Source organism: Stegostoma tigrinum, chromosome 11 (assembly GCF_030684315.1).
Source record: "Stegostoma tigrinum isolate sSteTig4 chromosome 11, sSteTig4.hap1, whole genome shotgun sequence".
NCBI lineage: Eukaryota > Metazoa > Chordata > Chondrichthyes > Orectolobiformes > Stegostomatidae > Stegostoma > Stegostoma tigrinum.
Window position 1 is genome coordinate 51016389 of NC_081364.1, and position 18726 is coordinate 51035114.

Sequence of the window (18726 nt, forward strand, 5' to 3'; positions counted from 1 at the left end):
TTCATTGTAATGCCGCTGCCAGGCCATTTTGCGCAAAGTATCAGACGTCCACCTCATGTCTCAGAACAGAGTGCTAAGAAATGGGTTCTTGGCTTGTTTTCTTCATGCTGACTCTCTTTGCACTTACTTGGATGCTCACCTTATCCCTACCTTGGCTTGCCTTTTAATGCAGAAAGAAAGCCAAGCAGTTTGTCATTATTGTCAGCAATGAACACAAAAGAAAATGGCAAACAAACATTGCATAAGCTTCAGTCAAATGCCCACATTTGAAAGCCTAAGAGGAGTAGTCCTTTTGTCCAGTCATTAGAGAGCCTTTGGTAAATAAGGACGCTGGTCTGTCCTCAGTCAGAGAAAGGGTGAGGTGTTATGAGTGAATGTGTAGGAAGTGGCTAATAATTTGAGAAGAAAGGATGAGTGCGAGCTATTGAAAGAAATTATTGCATGCTGATGTTGAAAGTGGTGGACCATGAGCCTTGGTGAGAGGTGGGTGCAATGGTAGATATACAGTGAATGCAAAGTAGCAGTGAGATGTGAGGTGGCAATTACCCTTATGTCACATTGACCTTCTTGTGACACTATGTTAGCTGAGGCCTTCAGAATAGACTGACAACATTTGAAATGAGTGAACACTCTTGTATCCTGGCCTGGCAAGCACTTCCACCATTGCTGAGCACAAGATTGCTTCTGTGGAGGTAGGGTCCTTACTTAATGAGAAGAGCAGCAGAGAATTAGATAAGAAAATTCACCAGGACCTTGATAAAATTGACACTTTGGAATACTATTTTCCCAAACTTTGTCAAAGAAGTGTCATTAATACTCAATACGTGAACTTGGGTTTCTCTCCACAGTTGACGGCTGACCTGCTGAATATTTCCAGCATTTTCTCTTTTTTTAAATTTAGTTTGATTCATATATCGGTAATTAAAATTTATGTAGTTCTGGATGCTGAGTTCCATATCTCAACTATATTAATCTCAACTGGAGCTGACTTATCAAAATGGCCTACCAAGTTTGTCCTTTACGACTTGGACCTTAGAAGAATGGGGAGTGATCTTATTAAAACATACAAGATTCTGAAGGAACTTGATGGAATATATGCTGAGAAGATGTTTCCGTAACTGGGGGAGTCACAAACTAGGATTTAGAGAATAAGAGGACATTTATTAAAACTGAGATGCAAAGCAATTTCTTCTCCCAGAAGGTAATGAATGTCTGGAATTCTCCATCCCAGAATATTGTGGAGGCTAGATCACTGAAAGTATTTAATGAGGAGGTAGACGTATTTTTGAAATATCATGGAGGTGACTGCTATACTGGGTTGGCATGAAAGAGGAGTTGAGGCCGAGAGCAGATTAACCATGATTGTGTTGAATGGTGCAGCAGGCTCGAAGGGCCCAGTGCATACTTGTACTGCTATTTCTTATGTTTTTACCTGTTGGGTCAGTCAGTTTCTGCAGATTTTTTGTCTAACATCTTTGGCAGTGGTTGCTGCAGATATACCATCAAACCAAAAGTTCTACCAAAAGTCCACTCATGGAAAACCTCTCTCTGCATTGGCTAATTGGAAACTCAGAAGGTCTGCTAAGAATCTCAAAATGAACAAATTAACTTGCTAAGAAATCTATCAATGCAACACTTTATGTCGTGCATGTTACTGTCACCACACTACCACATTTGCTTTCAGACTATTTTAAACAAAAACTCCTCTTAATATCCATTTAGCCGCAATTGAAGTTACTAATAATTCTGACATCAGTTACCTACATTAAAAAGTAAACTTTTCTCACATTTAACAGATGATTTTAAAGAGAGTAAGAGTATGGATATGCATAGGCTAGGACTGATGAGTGAAAGATTGGTCAACAAGAAAGGTTTCACAGAGTATCTTAAAGGAGATGGCGGCGGAGAGGGTTGGGGAGGAATACAAGTAGCTGAAGACATGACTGCTGGGATGGAGCATAATACATCAGGAATACAAAAAAGAATTGGAAGAGCAGCATTATCTTAGAGGGATGCAAGGATGGAGAAAGCTACAAAGTTAAAGACAATCTGTAGAGCTTATGTATTTGAAAATCTTGGAGCTCAACCAAGCATTCATGATAAGCACATATGGCAAACCAGATTGTATGGCTCTTTTGAATCAGCTCCTAGATGACTTTCTTATGAATATTTGGCTGGGCTCCAAGACACTCAGGTGCGTTAACTTAGCAGGGATTCTGTTTTGATAACTGAAGTGAATTATTTACTTTCTTTGATTGACATCTCAATGTGTAATGATGTTACTTTTCTGATCTCATTTATCAATAGTAAGATGTGTGAAGTGTTAAAGATTCTCTTGTGGATACTGAAATTGTCTGGTCTGATTTACCCATAAGGCTGTAGGAACACTAGTTTTTTTTCGTAGATTTTCACAGTATTTGAACAGTTGTCATTGTTATTATCTGGTTTGTTGGTTCAGTGCATAGTGCATATTGGGTTAATGGGCTTGGAAGAGACCTGGATATGGCATGGAGGGCATGAGTCAGATCTTTTGAATTTACCCCACAAAAGGATCCTAAATCGAAATTCTCCCAAGTGACTATGAGCCATGAGATAAGTAAAAACAAGCTTGACTTCAGATAAATTGCAGGGGGAGATGAGATGCCTATCTCCACAATGGAACCAGCTAATTCAAAATTACAGGGTCCGATGTTGCTGCCCACAACTTAGAATGGAAGTCCTGGAATCCAGTCACAGACAATGTTTTTAAATGACTCTGGAGTCATTTAAATGATTCCATGAAAATCCTGGCCTTGCTGTCCTAGGAGGCTTGCTTCCAGGTTCTTGTTTAAATAGCTCAAATGCTGATTAGACACTAATTACTGCTGGGAGGAAAGAATTGACTTGAATGTTTTTTTCTGTTCCTGACCACTAGCTACCTCCACGTTGATAAATTGGGATTCTATTCTGAGCATGAGATCAATGCCATTGTGTGTCTGACCTCTGATATAAATGGGCATTAGTAATGTCCTACACTTTAAAGAATTTTGTCATGTGCGAATAAAGCCAAGTCCTCTGGTTCTGCTGTCATGTATCCAGGGAAAGAATGACATAGCTGTTTACCCTGGTGAGCAGTGCTTCTGTGATATTTTGATACATCTGTGCACTGCAGATTAACCAATAATATTGTGTCTCCTGTGACAATTTGTTTTTAGCCAGAGGCGTAAGTATTTATGGCTGCCAAAATCTTTGCTGTCATTGTTGTGGAGATTGCCTGCAACTTGAATGGCACACCTCTGCCACTGCTTCCAGGTGGTGTTACTTTAAAGAAAGATGGCAACTTTATTGTGAGCATGTTATCGCATTTGTAAAAATATGTTCTCTTTTCATCATTGTCTGTGTGAACAAATGTTATTTTAGCTTGCAACTACAAAAATGAAGGTCCAGGCAAAAATCATCTTTTGTATTACACAACGTTCTATTAATGGCTGTCCTTTCAATGGCAGCATTAATAGCCTGAAACTTTCTCATGATTCAGTGAGAGAACAGTGGATATTGTGAAGGCTTCGAGGTGTTTACTGACTAAAATTGTGTTAAATAATAGGAAATGCAATGAAAGATTAAACCAGTCAACTGCACTTGCATTCGGCATTGCACAGGGAATGCTGGCCTCTGTAGCACCAAAATATTTACAGTCAATGAAAGAACCTCACAGATTCAATGAGTTTCACAAAGAGGTTCTGCCTGCATTACTTGTGGCTGACACTGCTATGTCTAGGATGCTGAAGATGATGTTCGTCTGAAAAATGTCTTCATGTTTTTCTTCAGTATGAAGCTGCAGTTCTCACAAATCCTCATCATCAATCATATAGCCTTGGTGCATTCTCTAGTTATTCAGATCAGAATTCAACAGTGTCCTTTGTCTACACAGTACTGTAATGGATATCTAGTTATGAACTACATGGAAATCTGATGGGGAGGAGACATCTTAGGGTTCTTGTTGGCCCCAGTAGAAAACACTGTTGCATTGTAGATATTCTGAACATCATGATATGGCATTCAGAACACTGCTTCCAAAGTAAGTATTGTGCCACTGTCTTTCTGTATTCTGCATGGCATTCTGTGGGAGCCAAAAGACTGAAGCTGCCTTGCATTTTCACAGCATCATTAAGGCATCTTTGGCCCCAACCCTGCATTAAGCAGCTGTTCCACATCCACTAGAAGTCGATGCTGGTCCTGGACTTCCAGACTCATGTTTTTCTCATCCATTCATGTGGATGCTCCAAGTTTAGTGGCCAAAGTAACAACTGCAGTTTCTGGGGATGTTTCCAAAGGGTCTACATAGGCAGTATTGGAAACAAAACAGCTTTCAGGAATATTATTATCAATCTGTTGCACCAAATTCAAATAATATTTGAACAGCATCCTACAAAAAAATGGGAAATGGAGGTCAGCTGGTAGGAGGCCAGTGGGGTGCCAACACGTGAACAGTGCACACCATTAGCCTGATTCAGATGTGCGCCAGTCAAACCTTTCGGTGCACATGCAGTAGCAGCTTGTAGGAGTCGCAGCAAAAATGAGAGCCTCTCACCCTACTCCCAACCCCCACAGTAACCAAGAAAGATGGTATTGCATACTGGATAATGGTGTGGACATTTCATGGCCCAAGGGGTGAAGTGAGTCGCTTCAGCATCCTATGCATACATATACATACTATGCATGTGATTTCTGCAACTGAGATGAAAGCTTACAACCTCAATCATTTTATATGTGCTTCACGGCTAATTGTGGGATTGATTTGTGATGTTGCATGATATGGTCAAGACTGCTTGAGGTCAGGATTTTTGGTTGGCACAGTTGGTCGATGCATGGCTTCAGTTCCAGAATCATGTGACAATAGATGTCTTTTTCTCTAGCATGGCCAATCTGCCTCACCACCATAAGGGCTTCAAATTGCACAAAACTAGAATCTGCTTCTGCAGAGACAGGAAAACATTTACTCTGCCTACTTCAGGTGTGTTGGCAGCCATTTTCTATTTTGATTGAGCCGTTATTATTTGGATAAGGTTGATAGGAACATAGGTAGCATTTTACAATATGAGTGGCAGGCTCAGCCTCTCAATCTGGAGGACCTCCCAAATCTTCATGTACCGTTCTACCTTGCCTTCCTACTCAACCTTGTTGGCTTTGACCTTCCAGATGTTTCCACATAACTTTTTTAAAATTTAACTCTTCATCTCCCCACCTTACACCCTCACCCTCAGGCATGCAGCTTAGTCATGCCAAATATAATTCTATACATCCATCCACTGAAGTTGGTCGGTGAATGTTGACAACCTCCTATCCAACAGTACCCCTTAAGCCACCATGCTTGATAATATTTTACTCAAATGAGTTGACTTGGCCTCCTTCTCAGAATTATTATCCCTTTTACCTCCCAACTTGTTGCCCCCAATTCTCAAAATTGTCTTGCTCACTTTACGACTGCCGCAGTAGCACCTGATAACCCTCTTTGATGTTCAATGAACAGCCCCATTAGATGGATTATTGCCCACTCCCTGACAAACTTGGAAAGATAACCTTGACTAATGAGCGAATTAGACCCTGAATGATGTCTGTGCAACTCCCTGAATAACTTACTACTGATCCCTGAACTAGTTGCACTGGACCTGCAGGACACCTGGACTATAGTGGCATGGAGCCCTAATCCTGAACACCCCAAGCATTTAAATGATCATGTCCAAACCCCTGTACTGAGGTCAGATGCTACCCTTGACTGACTGTGCGAGTACACCCTGACTGAAGGCTGTTCCTCTTTACTTAACTAAGAACTACTCCCATTAGATCTTGAGGCAAAGATATTTGGTTGAAGCATGTGTAGTGTGTTTGCTAGCCTTGACAGCCACAAGATAAAACACATAAGACCATTCCTTTTGGAAGAAGAATTCATACAACTGTTGACAATATCTCTCGCCTAAAAAGGAAGATGTATTTAAATTATCATTCTGCCTTCTGTTCCCACTGCCTTTACATCTATCAGCTGATGAGCTGTGTCAAAAATGTTGAGCATTGAAAATTCAATCTCCAAAGCAAATTTACCTTCTATTAACACCAGGGTTTAGAAACAATTTATCTGTGACCTTTTGTATTTATTCTGTGAAATGTTTTCCCTAGATGATGCGTCAAATGATGAATGTTTTTCTCTCTTTTCCTCCAGCATGTGCATGTTCACGTTCTTCCAAGAAAGAAAGGAGATTTTTCAAGAAATGATAATGTCTACGAAGAGGTAATTTTTAAAAGTAAATCTTGAACTGAAAGTATTGAAATGCTGTTCATTTAAAACCATCATATTGTTTGACCTAGCTGCAAACTCATCCCCGCAGGAGGTAGGCTAGAAGCCAGGCAAACAAATTCACTAATTATAGGCTCAATTAGTTTCACCTTCACAGGTGGCCTGCATTTTACCAGTGGCAGATTTGTCCCATTCTGCAGTGGAAAGCCAGCAACTGTATGGAGGCAGCTCCCTGTGGCATCTCAAACCCAGGGATGCGGCAGTGAATCTGTGAAATTCTTTACCTGAGAGGCCTGTTGAGACTGACTACTTTAGATATCCAAGGCTGAGATAGACAGACAGATTCCTAATCTTTGCCTGTATCTCGGCTTATGAGGAGAATGTAAGAAAGTGAAGCTGAGCATTACCATATCAGCCGTGATCTCACTCAATGGTGGAGAGGACTTGATGGCCCAGATAGCCTACTTCTGCTCCTTATTCTAGTCTTCTCAATATCCAGTGCCATTAGCCCCAAGATGAGGTCTGCTGACAGCAATAGTAGCTGCACCAAGACAGAAGAATGAAGTGTCTTTCTCCCTTGCGAGGGCACCTTTAGATGACGACCTCATCTCAGCAGCCACTACCTCTTTCAGAGGTGCTATTGATTGGTAGTTTCTAACTGAGTTGGCAGCTTAGGACACCTGCCCACCATCATTTGGACAGCTGGCCTGGCAGCTGTCAAAGAAAGGAATAGTTCCCTGGAAGGCTGCCACTGTGGTCCCAATGTCAGCATTTAACCTCTTCCAAGAAAACATAGGCCACATAGCTTTGATTTCAGGCATTGAAGTATCTAATTTGTAGCTTGACATATATCTGTTTAAGCAGCGCAGATAATCCCACCACCCCCCCACCCCTGTCATAATAGAGAACCATTCAATTTGCAAAATTACAGACTCTTAATCTAGGATTCTATTCTGGGGAATAAAACAGTATGCTAAATAAAATCATTTTCTACCTTTTTATGTTCACCCACAGGTAACATATACTTATTGTATACAGAAATCATAGCTTCTTGACTAATCTGAGTGAATTATATCAGTTCCACTAAGTAGGATTGGTGATTGAAAAATAACAGTTAAGTGTAAACTTCTGTTTCAGGAATGTCATGAGATACCTTAACTTTAGTATTTAACAAAATAAGTACTTTCAATCTTCTTACAGACGTATTTGAAGGTTATTCAGAAGTAAAGTCACATTGTGTTGTACATGTTCTTGTGAAATGTTATTCTGAGCAGAAGTACCACCTCGCCTGTATCATAGAGCTACTGCTGAAGTTGGGATTGCTAGTGACAGCACTCTCCAATATTACATGAATATTGTATTGAATGATTCCATTGTTTTCAAAGCACTTGTTTTTATATAAGGTTGTTTGAAATGTTGGTTCAGGCACTATTTTCATTTAAATGCAAACCATTTCTAGGCAAACTGATTGAGGTCGATCTTGACTTTTTGTGATTGTGTAAAACAGGTGCCAGCTTGATTTTATGTCTCTCCCAACTTTTATCTCCAGAGGAGCCAGTGGGCCTAAAAATTGTGGGAGATATAAATTAGGCTGCTGATTTGTTCCTACCAATTTTACTCATCACACAAAATCAAAATCTACTGTAATATGTATTTACTATAATTTGACTGTACTTCAGAATTAGATTGGTCTTTAAAACAAATATAACTTCTCTGAACTGCTCTCTCTGATGAAGGGTCTAGGCCCGAAACATCAGTTTTTGTGCTCCTGAGATGCTGCTTGGCCTGCTGTGTTCATCCAGCTCCACACTTTGTTATCTTAACTTCTCTGAATAGTTTCCTTTTGAAGTGTTCCAAACAGTTTGATGCACTCAGGACTGGCTTGAATATTGATGGACAGTGTTCCTAATTATCCTTTGAAGTCTCATTGGTTAGTTTGAAGTAGGTTAAAGCATTTAAACTGAAAACATTCCCATAACTGACTACTTTTAAGATTTGAGCCTGATCAGATTATTGGTAAAAGATTTGGTGCCTCACCATGCAGTAGCATACAAACATAAAATACTGTTGGGCAAGGACAGGGACCCTTGGAGGGAAGGGTGGTTTGGTGGTCATGTAACCTTTAGAGGTGAGAGTAAGGGTTCCTTTAAGTGGGTGGAATCAGCTGCCCTTTGGGACAGTTAATTGTGGGGAGGATTGCATGTAAAAGATCCATAAATGCATTGGAACTGTTGGATCTGTCAAGATGAGTCTCAAAGTGTCAGTAGGTGCTGACCGTCAATAAGTGTTCAGGAGTAACAAGCGTCAAGCCTGTATGTTTAATGCATCCGTGTATTAGTCTCAATATAATGCAGTCTACAGTGTAGGACTTTAACTAAAAGAGCTAGATATCCCCCATGTGCTTGAGTGTTTATGGATTCATGATAGATGCAGGAGATTTTAAAACTACCATTTTCAGAATGAACTTCCTGCTGACGTACAGTTCCAAATGCTAATTGAAAGGAAATATTTATCTGTAAAAGAGACTAAGCACTTAAGGATTAAGTATTTTGTAAAATGTTTGTTTTCGTAAGAGATTAGTTGAAGCAGTTTCAATGTATTGGTTCATTTGCATCATTTAGTTTTCTTTTAATAGTGACATCTCCAATAAATTCTAACTTTATATCCTCTCAGCCTATCTCCTGAGTTATGCCTGTGCTGAATAGTAAGGAACTTACAATGGAGAGGGAAGGCTAAAGGGCAGTGGTTAGGGGTTATGAGTTGACACTGATTTGGTCAATATCTAGCTTGTTAGGTACGTTTGGTAAGAGGAAACTGAATAAATTGAGGTGTGTTGCGGCATTAATAAGCCGCTTAACGAGGTATAATCCTCTTAATTGGTAGCTTGCTGCTGCCTATCAATAAACGCACCTTGCCGCTTAGGTAATGCGTAAATGATGTAGTGAATTGATGGCGAGATAGGCCTGGCTGGGCTTCTCACAAGATTCCAACACCAATCTCACTATAGTACACATCATTCAGGCCCGTAAATTTCTAACTTGAGTTATTTTTTGGATTAGTTTCGTGGATACTTTGAGTCAGACTGGCATGAAGAGTCTTGAGTTGGGGAAAGGGTGCCTTAAAACAGCATTTGGATTAGTCCAGCTGCAATTTGTTACAGACTTGAGGGTGCAATGCGCCTGGAAGCCTGCCAGCAGGAAACATTTCAGTCAATTTTTCTCTGTGAGTGAAAAGTCAAAAGCAAAACCTAGAGACGCCAAAAAAAGATTTCTGATACAAGAAAATATGTCAATCCACCTGCACAGCTATTCAATTAAAGATTGGCCATTGCTTTGCAAGCAACATTATGTACACATTACTAAAATCCGAAAGGCAGTAAGAATTAACTCTCCATTCTTGTAACCAGAACACTTGAACTCACAGAATTTGTTTTTACCGTTTCTGTGTTTCCATGCATTATGTTTGTGCCAACTGTCTTCTTTTTGTCTATCTTATTCGTGAGTAAATATATTTGCATTTAGGGTTTTAAAGAGGGATAACTCACTTACGTAATAGTAAATTTCTTGTACTTCTTTTAGAGTAAATGAGTTTACAATAATAACATTTGTTTTATTATCAATGATGTAGTTTGGTGTCAATTGGTTTTATTCTGAATTACAGGTCTGTTAGGTAAATTGATCATCTTGGTGGTTTAATTGGTGACCAGCTTGTAGAGTAGTGGGATTTGATTATTGGCAAGTTCCTTTCAATTGTGTTGTGACAGGAGTATGGGGCTCATCTGGAATCTTTGAGCACAGATAATAAGATTGTATGTGGAACAAGGGAATCAGCAAAGGATCAAAGAATAGAAATCTTCTTTGACATAGTGTAGGGTGGTCTTGACAGCATCTAAAACTATAGTGCAGTTGGAAGATTTAACACTGATGGATTTACAAAACTTCACAAAAGATAAGCTGATAGAATTGGTTGCTAGAAACAAGAGGCAGGGTAATTGAAATATTGTCAAAATATTGTCTAGATTGGTGGAAATGCAAGGGGGAGAGGTGAGTCACTTGAGTTCATGAGAACATAATTATAACTGAAGAAGGTTGAGCATGAGATAGAATTAAAGCCGTTTGAAATGAAAAGGGAAATGGAGCTTAAAATACCTTAACTTGAACTTCAGAGACAGGAGAAAAGTCAAGAGAGAGCATTTAAACGTCTGGAGCTAGTGATTCAAGACAGAAAAGGACAAAGAGGGGGAATTGAGAAAAGAATGCCAGCTCAGGAGTATGCAAGTTTAAAAAGAGAAGTCAGCTGTAGAAGAGATAGTGGGAACTGCTGATCCTGGAGAATCTATGATAACAAGGTGTAAGAGCTGGATGAACACAGCAGGCCAAGCAGCATCAGAGGAACAGGAAAGCTGACGTTTTAGGTCTGGACTCTTCTTCAGAAAATCACGGTCATATGGCCATTTTCTGAAGAAGGGTTCAGATCTGTAACATCAGCTTTCCTGCTTCTCTGATGCTGCTTGGCCTGCTGTGTTCATCCAGCTTGAAACCTTGCTATCTCAGCTGTAGAAAAGTTCATTATGTGAAAAGTCCTTATCACAATCACGTCTGCTACAGAAACATTTAAATTTGTGCAAGCCCTACCAAACTTTGAGGAGAAGAATATGGAATCATGCTTTGTCATTTTTGGAAAACAGTGAAACAAATTAAGTGGCTGAAGGAACTCTGGGTACTGCTCACACAGAGCAAGTTGATTGATACATCACATGAAATTTATGCATTACTGTCACAGGAGGTTTCTGTGGATTATGATGCTCTTTAACAAAAAGACTATTCTCTGTGTGTGTGTGTGTGTGTGTGTGTGTGTGTGTGTGTTAGTTCCTAAAGCACAGTGGCAAACCCTTCAAAATATAAAGACGTAGCCTGGGGATATCTATCCTGAATTTGAAAGTGGAAATCAAAGTCATTTTGATCAGCGATAATGGTTGTTAGGAGTAAGTGCCTATGTATGATGGTCTCAGAGAAATTATTCTTTCGGAACAATGTAGAAACTCATTAATTATTGGAAAACCAGAGGATAGTAACTGCAAGATAAGCAGGCTTCCTTAAACCAGAAAAGAAGAAGCTGAGCGTGGAACTGAAAATTGAAAATTAAGTGTTTCTATTTGAATAAAGTGAAATACCTTTGTTTCAATGCTGGAAGCTGCTTGGGAAACCCATGGGCTTTATTGGGATTCATAAGGGTAAATCCAAAAGAGGTACTCACAAAAGAAAATACTAAGGAACAAGTTGTAGTTTTAAACACAACTGTGAAACCACTGCTGCAAGTGCAGGAAAGGTGAACAAGTTAGATGAGAAGTATAGAGATGTGTTTATTGAAAGGACTGTTAAATCATTTTTCTTCAAATTATGTTACTAAACATGTAACTATTAAGAGACACAGGAGCTACTCAAACTCTTTTGCTGGAGAAAGATATTGTTTTCCTTTAAACAGTGCACTGAAAGCTGAAGTGTTAAACACAGGATAATTGGAGAATAAAAAAACCAGGCTCTGTTGTACCAAGTAGAATATAGAATGCCTCTTGTTGTCCAGAACAAGAGTCATATTAGCTATAAAAAAAATTAGCCACGGTTAGAGTTGATTTACCTCCAGGGAATTATTTAGCTATAATGAAAGTAATAACTTCTTCTATCTTAACAAAAAATCTGACTGATGTTAAAGAGATGGAACATTTACAGGAATAAATATTTTTCCATCATATATGCTAACTAGGATAATGGCTGACCAAAATTCATCACCAAAGGTCAAAGAAGAACCATGTTAAAGTATGCAAACCTTTCCTTATGGATTGAATTATTTCAAAAGAAATGTTTAGTATGTCTTTCTTAATTGACTTCTGAACTTGTATTTTCCAATCCAACACCAACACCTCCACATCTTTGTGAATTTAGCCTCCGAAAGCAGATTGAGAGTTAGTTTTCCTGCTCGGCCTGCTGTTTTCATCCAGCTCCATACCTTGTTAACTCGGATTCTCCAGCATCTGTAGTTCCTATTATCTCTTGAGAGTTAAACAAATTAGTGCTGACAGTTTGCACTGAAACTGAGGTTGAAAGAGTTCTGGAGTTAGAACTCATTGATTAGTGAAAAACATAATAAAGCAAAACTCTTCCAAGTGGCCTCTTCTTAGACCTTAGCATTAATGCATTGGGATTTCCTGTTGTCTGTTTCACTTCAGTATGAGTGGATCAATGATGCAAGGAGTGTTAAGCTATGACTCACAACTCAGTTTTACCTAGTTATTCTCAGGCCAGTTTCCCTGCTATCCAGATTCTTGATGGATCTTTCAAATTCTTTTAGTCTGTTTCTCTAGTCTGGAAACAATATCTGTTTCCACTCAAGTCTTACTCCTCCAAAAGCTCAGTTGGAAAACAACTAACCTGCTTCTTTTTACTTTTCCAAGATTTTCAAGAAACTTCCCCACTCATGTTAGAAACCTATTACTGAGGAAATTCATGGGTGTCAGATGTGGTTGGCCTTCTAATCTTTCTGCATTCGTCTATATTTTGTGTAATTGTACAGAGGCATATCATGGGAACTTATCTGAGTTTTTTTAAACTTTGATAGTAAATATATCTTGTGGGATGTTCCACTGAATTGTAAAAAGCTTCCAAGTATACAAGATAGAGGAAATACAGGGCCCAGTGGAAATGCACTGGGCCATAGTGGTGGGTACAGTGGTAGAGATGCAGAAGTTAGATTCATAAGGATACTGTTCATAATATTGTTCATATCTGTGAGAACAATTAAATGGGAAATTCTGATGATATGAAGCTTGAGAATACGTGGAAATGAACGTTTTCTCGACTTGAAATGGCATCATTTATGTTTGAGGTAAGGAGGCTAGTTAGAAACAAAATGTAATGCTGTTAATATCACAGTGATCAATAGTTGAGAAAGCATAATCATGCAGGAACATCACGAACAAATTTATTACTTTTTTAACCTACTTGTAACTGCTGCTAACATAATCAGTGTTATGCATGCGTCTTTATGAAAAATTTCATTTTAAAATAATAAATAATTGAATCAAATAACGTATATTGCTATAATGAACAAAGCAATGGCAGTAAATTACTCCAGAGAATTACTCCATGTTCAACTTTTGCTGAATTGTAAAACACTCAGATTGTGCCCTTGTGGTTTTTATTACCATTGCAAGTACCTGAATCAATTACTGCATTGCCAGGCTTTTCTCGTTAGATGTAATCAGCATATGAAACTGATAGAATACCATGTGTTAATCCTGTGATTTTTAACAAGGATATTTCATTTTAAAATTTGCAGTTGATGAGTGGTTTGCAGTTGCAGGATGGGTGCACAGAACATTGATTACATAGTATCATTTCTACCAGATTGTAACAAAATACTTGTGTTCTGAAAGTTTTTCTTTCATGATTTATAATCACACAGGCAGCCGTGCAGGATAATGCAAACTGCTTAATGACAGGGCTGTGAACAGGAAGCATTGAAACTTGGATAAAAAACAAGTGCTGTTTGAAAAATGTGCTGTCAGTGTGATAAAAATGATTATGATTTTGAGTTATAGGCCAGTAGGCAATAGCACTAACCAGGTTCAGTGGCTGACTTTTAAAAGTTGCTGCCGGTGGTGCTAAATCTGCCCAAGATATTACAGTGATACAAAGGCATAATATTCATTGCTGATGTAAGAATAATGCTGCCAACAAAACTCTGCATCATGTTCAGTTGGGTGGCTTCAGAAAATGAACAACTTTGATGCTATTTACCATATATTTCATCAAGTGATAGCGAAAATACCGCAACAAAGAATAAAAATAGCCACCCATTCAGCAGGAGAACTTGTGATTTAAGATATATGAGCTGAAAAGGGCTATTTCAAACAGAACAAAGGGTCTTAACCGCAGGAAACTGCATGACCTTCAGAAGCAAGTGTTTTCTTCTCAGTGATGTGGAGTGAGATATGGTGAATACAGGAAATATCTCACTGACAAGAGAAAGGGTAATTTGGGTGGATACCTTAACCAAGATTGATACTTGACTGGATTTGTGAGGAACGACCAGTTCTCGTCCTTTGCTTTTGTGGAGAAATTTGGAATGCGATAGAAGCTAATTATAGGATTTATCCAGCAAGTAAAACTCTTTAGTGTTAAATGCATAAAATATCTTGCATAATTTGTGTAAATACCTGTTGAATTGAAACATCTGTACTCAAATTGCATTTTAGTTATAGACAAAAAGCCAGATGATCATCCAATGAACCAAATAATCCTATTATTTTGCTTATGGGTATAAACGGGAGAACACGGTTGTAAGATCCATGCATAATTGCTGGGAAAGTTCAACACCATGCTATGCGGACCACATATCTTTATTTCTGTTATTTTTAGATTGTGGACTGACAAAAAGGAAGACATTTCCTCGAACTCATGGAGACTGTGCAGAAAGGTGTCTGTAGGTTTAAAAATCATATGTCTGACTTACTAGGTCTACTCTGTTCCCTGTAGTTGAGTGCCACTTGACCTGCAAGATAGATGGAAGCCTATCAGTGAACATATGTGTGTCTTTAAGATGATGTCTGTGCTTTTTAAAGAGGTGCTGCAAAGAAAAGTTGCTGCTTGCTGACTGTTTCTGCAGAACTTGGCTCTTAAAAAGAAAGCATTTCAAATGGAGAATAGGAAAGAGAGGGAGTTCCCAGGTTTATCAATATTAGCTGAATACCTTAGTCCAAGAGATCAGCAGCAGAAGGAATGTTATACTTTCACAGGGATCAGGAGGCCATCAAGGAACATCCTCAGAGGGAGCAAGAAGGTTTGCATGTTCACTTCCAGTTCACCTCTGCTCCCTGCTATTAACAGCCACCTTTTCCTGCAAGAGAAAGGAAAGGACGTTAGTCCGATGTCTGGCATGGCTGAATAGTTGGAAGTTTGATGAAACAACAAGAGATAGATGTGAGACAGATACCATTGTTGCGTATGTGAGGGTGAGGTGCAGGATCTACTAGAGCTGAGACGTGTCTGCGAGGGTTTAATGATAAGTGAGTGATGAGCATGTTGTTAATAGAGCAGCAAGAGCGGTTGGTGGAGTGAGTAGTAGGAGACTTTGTGACAGTACATTCCTTGACCACTCACATGAAGTCATGAGCGTGGTGTTACCGCGGCCAGATCCTCAGAGCTAGACTGATAGAATTGACATCCCCATCTATCACCACCTCCTCATTCTCTCTGAGGTTGTTCCTTGAGGGCCTCCTGATCCCTGTGAAAACATATCCTTTCTTTTGCTGCCTTCACCTAGGGTATTCAGTGAATATTGACGAACCTGGAAGCCCCCTCTCTTTCCTATTCTCCATTTGAAGACCATTCTTTTTTAATAGTTTTTAAATGCAGAAGGAGTCAACAAGCAGCAGCTTACTTATGATCAGTGCGGCATCTCTTTAAGAAGCCTCATTTAACTGGAACACATGTTAACTGCACACACCGTTGGGCTCCCTGTCAAGCATTCAGTTCACAAGCAGCGTGGGTTGTGCTCACCTGAGTGCTACACTTATTTAAGTGAAGTGATATCACAACGCTTGCCTGAATATTTCCTCAGCCGAACCAAGTTGACTGCTATTTGTGACCCTGTATTGAAAACAGGACTAAATCAGCTTACTGCCCTAAGAATTTAGACTTGTATTTTTTTCAAATGAAGAGAAAAGATCCAGTATAGAATGTATATTTGGATTAAAAAGCAGCAGCTATATTTTAGGTTCTCTACTTCGGAGTGAACTGAGCATACAGCTGGTCCACCCAGCTAATACTATTTGTAATCTTGATTCTCTAATTGCCTGGGCTTTAGCAGCAGGAGTTTAGCCCTGACTGATAGATCAAGGCACCTGTTGAACGCCAGCAGTGCCATATTGTTGGTTTAGCCAAATTAGCACTATCTTCATTTATCTGTTGTAGTAATATGAGCATTGAGCATTGCTAGATTGTACTGACTGCCCCATTATGTGATGGTTCCTTCCATGTAATGCATGGGTTTTGAGTTATTCTGTCTCCTATATGAAAACACGAATTTTATCCCATTGAAAATAGTTGACAGGGCAGCAAGCTTGTTTCAAAATAAAATGCCTGTACCAGAAATGTTGAGAGTTTTTTGAAGTTCCACAAAACACATAAGTAATGAGATGCAGCTGACGTGAAGCATACGGATTCAGGAGTAATCCATAGAGGTAATTTTATCAGGGTTGGTACATTTGATTTTGTGCTGGCACTGAGGTAGACCATTTTGCACTAAACCCTCAAATTGCGGAATGGTATTTCAGTGATTTCTATGTTACAGCATATTCTTTGACCAAACATGGATAACTTAACATTACTAAGAAATAACTTCCGCTCAGGCAATGTACCAAACATGGTGTGTTAATTATTCATGTAATGCAAGAAAGAAACACCCTCTTATATACTGTTAATGGTTAAACCTGGGAGTAGATCACATACTCTTAGCTGCAAATGATACAAAGAACAGAGAAATAGTGCAAAACTCCTAACCTATTCTCCATTAAATTAACTCTGTTAACGAAATGGAGTTCTTCTGACAAGATGCTTGAAGGTAAACTGAAATAAGATACTGGGGAAAGATTCATTGTGTGAGACTTTAAGAAGGCTTTACCAGATAAGACCTTCTTTCATGTCCAGGCTTGTTAAATAGTTTGTTAATGAATAAATCGTCCTATCGATCATGAGCACGCAGGGACTATAAAATATAAAGCTAATTACAAAACCGTTTTGTTAATGGTTATTTTAATCATTTAGATTGCCCTTCTTGGCAGCTTCGACCATTAGACTACAGAGCCAGAAACCAAGTTATCTGGGCAAAATGGTGCTGAAGCTAAGAATTAGGCTCCAGAGTGCAATTTAATCTGTCAGTTTATATAGACATACAATTAGACCTTGACAATTGGGATTCTTTAAAGTCTATTTTCTTTCCCAAGATGTGAAGCCCTTCCTTGCTGTGGGTTGCTATTTTGTTGGCAATCATTTTATGTTGATATATTTCAATATAAATGTACAAGATTTTATAAATTTTGGCAAATGCAAACTAGATTATAATTTCGAAGTGCATCTGGAGAGTTAGCAATTTGTCATAAAATGAAGTGAGATCTAGAAAAAGGATTTCATACATGGCATCATCGGTGCTGAAAGGTCTGATACCCTGGTGAGTGCCGGTAATCGGTTATCAGACAATTAAAAACAAAGAAAAACATTGAGCTTCACAATACTTCTTTTAAACATATTATTTATTTTTCAAAATCCTCAAATTCTTGAGTTGATCAAAGTACCGATTTTATTAAATTAAAAATAAGTTGATGGTTCTTCATGTAAACCTTATCTTTAGGCTATGCCAGTACAGACTAGATTGTGACTGCGTGGAGTTGGCTGGTATCTCAATGGAATATGTAAGGTGGCAGATTCTGTTTTGCTCCTCACTATAACGAGTTCCCTATCTCAATGAAGTTGGATTGAGTGCAATATGAAGACCAATCACCTTATGAACTACATTTTATTACTTCAAAAAGCAGTTGTAATGGGAATGTAATGGAGCATCAACTTGTCATGATTTAAAATACAGCTATACCACATAGTTCACCAGCAATGTCAAAGAAAAAAAAGTGCTTCAAAACACAGTGGTAGTTCTAGAAATCATTTTTCAAGGTTTTCTGACAATTTTTGTGAAATTGCATGGAGTACTTGTGGGTTGGGAAGCAGGAAGTTAGAGTTTGGTTTTTGTAAAATTCTGGGGGGAACGTATTGCATGATCCCTTGAAAAGACAATATGCTTCTTTAATACTCAAATATTTAAAATGGATGTCTGTGAGCAGCAACTTGAAAGTTTGCAAGTCCACAGAGAACACCCAAATTGAAACATTTGTATTAAAAGTTAACAGGCCAAGCAGCGGTTTTTGCCAAGACAACTAGTTTCGAATTTAGCCAATCAATTTGAATCAGGCACATAGATACCAAAAACAAAATTTAAATCTGATGGTTTTCACAACATGGGACCAATTCTATTTTAAGAAATATCAATATGGCATCAAGAGTGTAAAAGAAGCGGGCAGTTGGACAAAAATAACAGAGTTACTTCCACCAGAACTAGCAGCCCTAAGCTCTCAAGAGAGTATCGCTGGCTCTCGCAGACTCCTTCGTGAATTATTGATCTAAATAACCAAGTTTACATTGGCACAACTAGTTAATATTCCTGATGGAAGAATTGATGGAGAAGGCACAAAACACACCGGAAGACACAAAACCTGGATGTAATTTCAAGAGGCTAAATGCTTTTTTTTGTAAAAGTGGGACTTATATTTATTGCAACAGCATACCATTAGAATCTTGTTCTAGAATAGTTAGTAGTTAGAAGGAATTTATTTGGTTTGTTAATAGTTC

General features: G+C 38.7%; 1 protein-coding gene across 8 annotated transcripts in view; it reads left to right on the plus strand.

The window, feature by feature from the left end:
* The window catches only part of fhit (fragile histidine triad diadenosine triphosphatase), a 985246-nt gene that overhangs the window by 719601 nt on the left and 246919 nt on the right, over window positions 1-18726 (plus strand). For all 8 annotated transcript variants that reach the window (XM_059649946.1, XM_048547336.2, XM_059649947.1 and 5 more), the window contains one exon: window positions 6197-6265. In XM_059649946.1, coding sequence (XP_059505929.1) covers window positions 6197-6265 — 69 coding nt within the window. The remainder of the gene's footprint in view (window positions 1-6196; window positions 6266-18726) is intronic.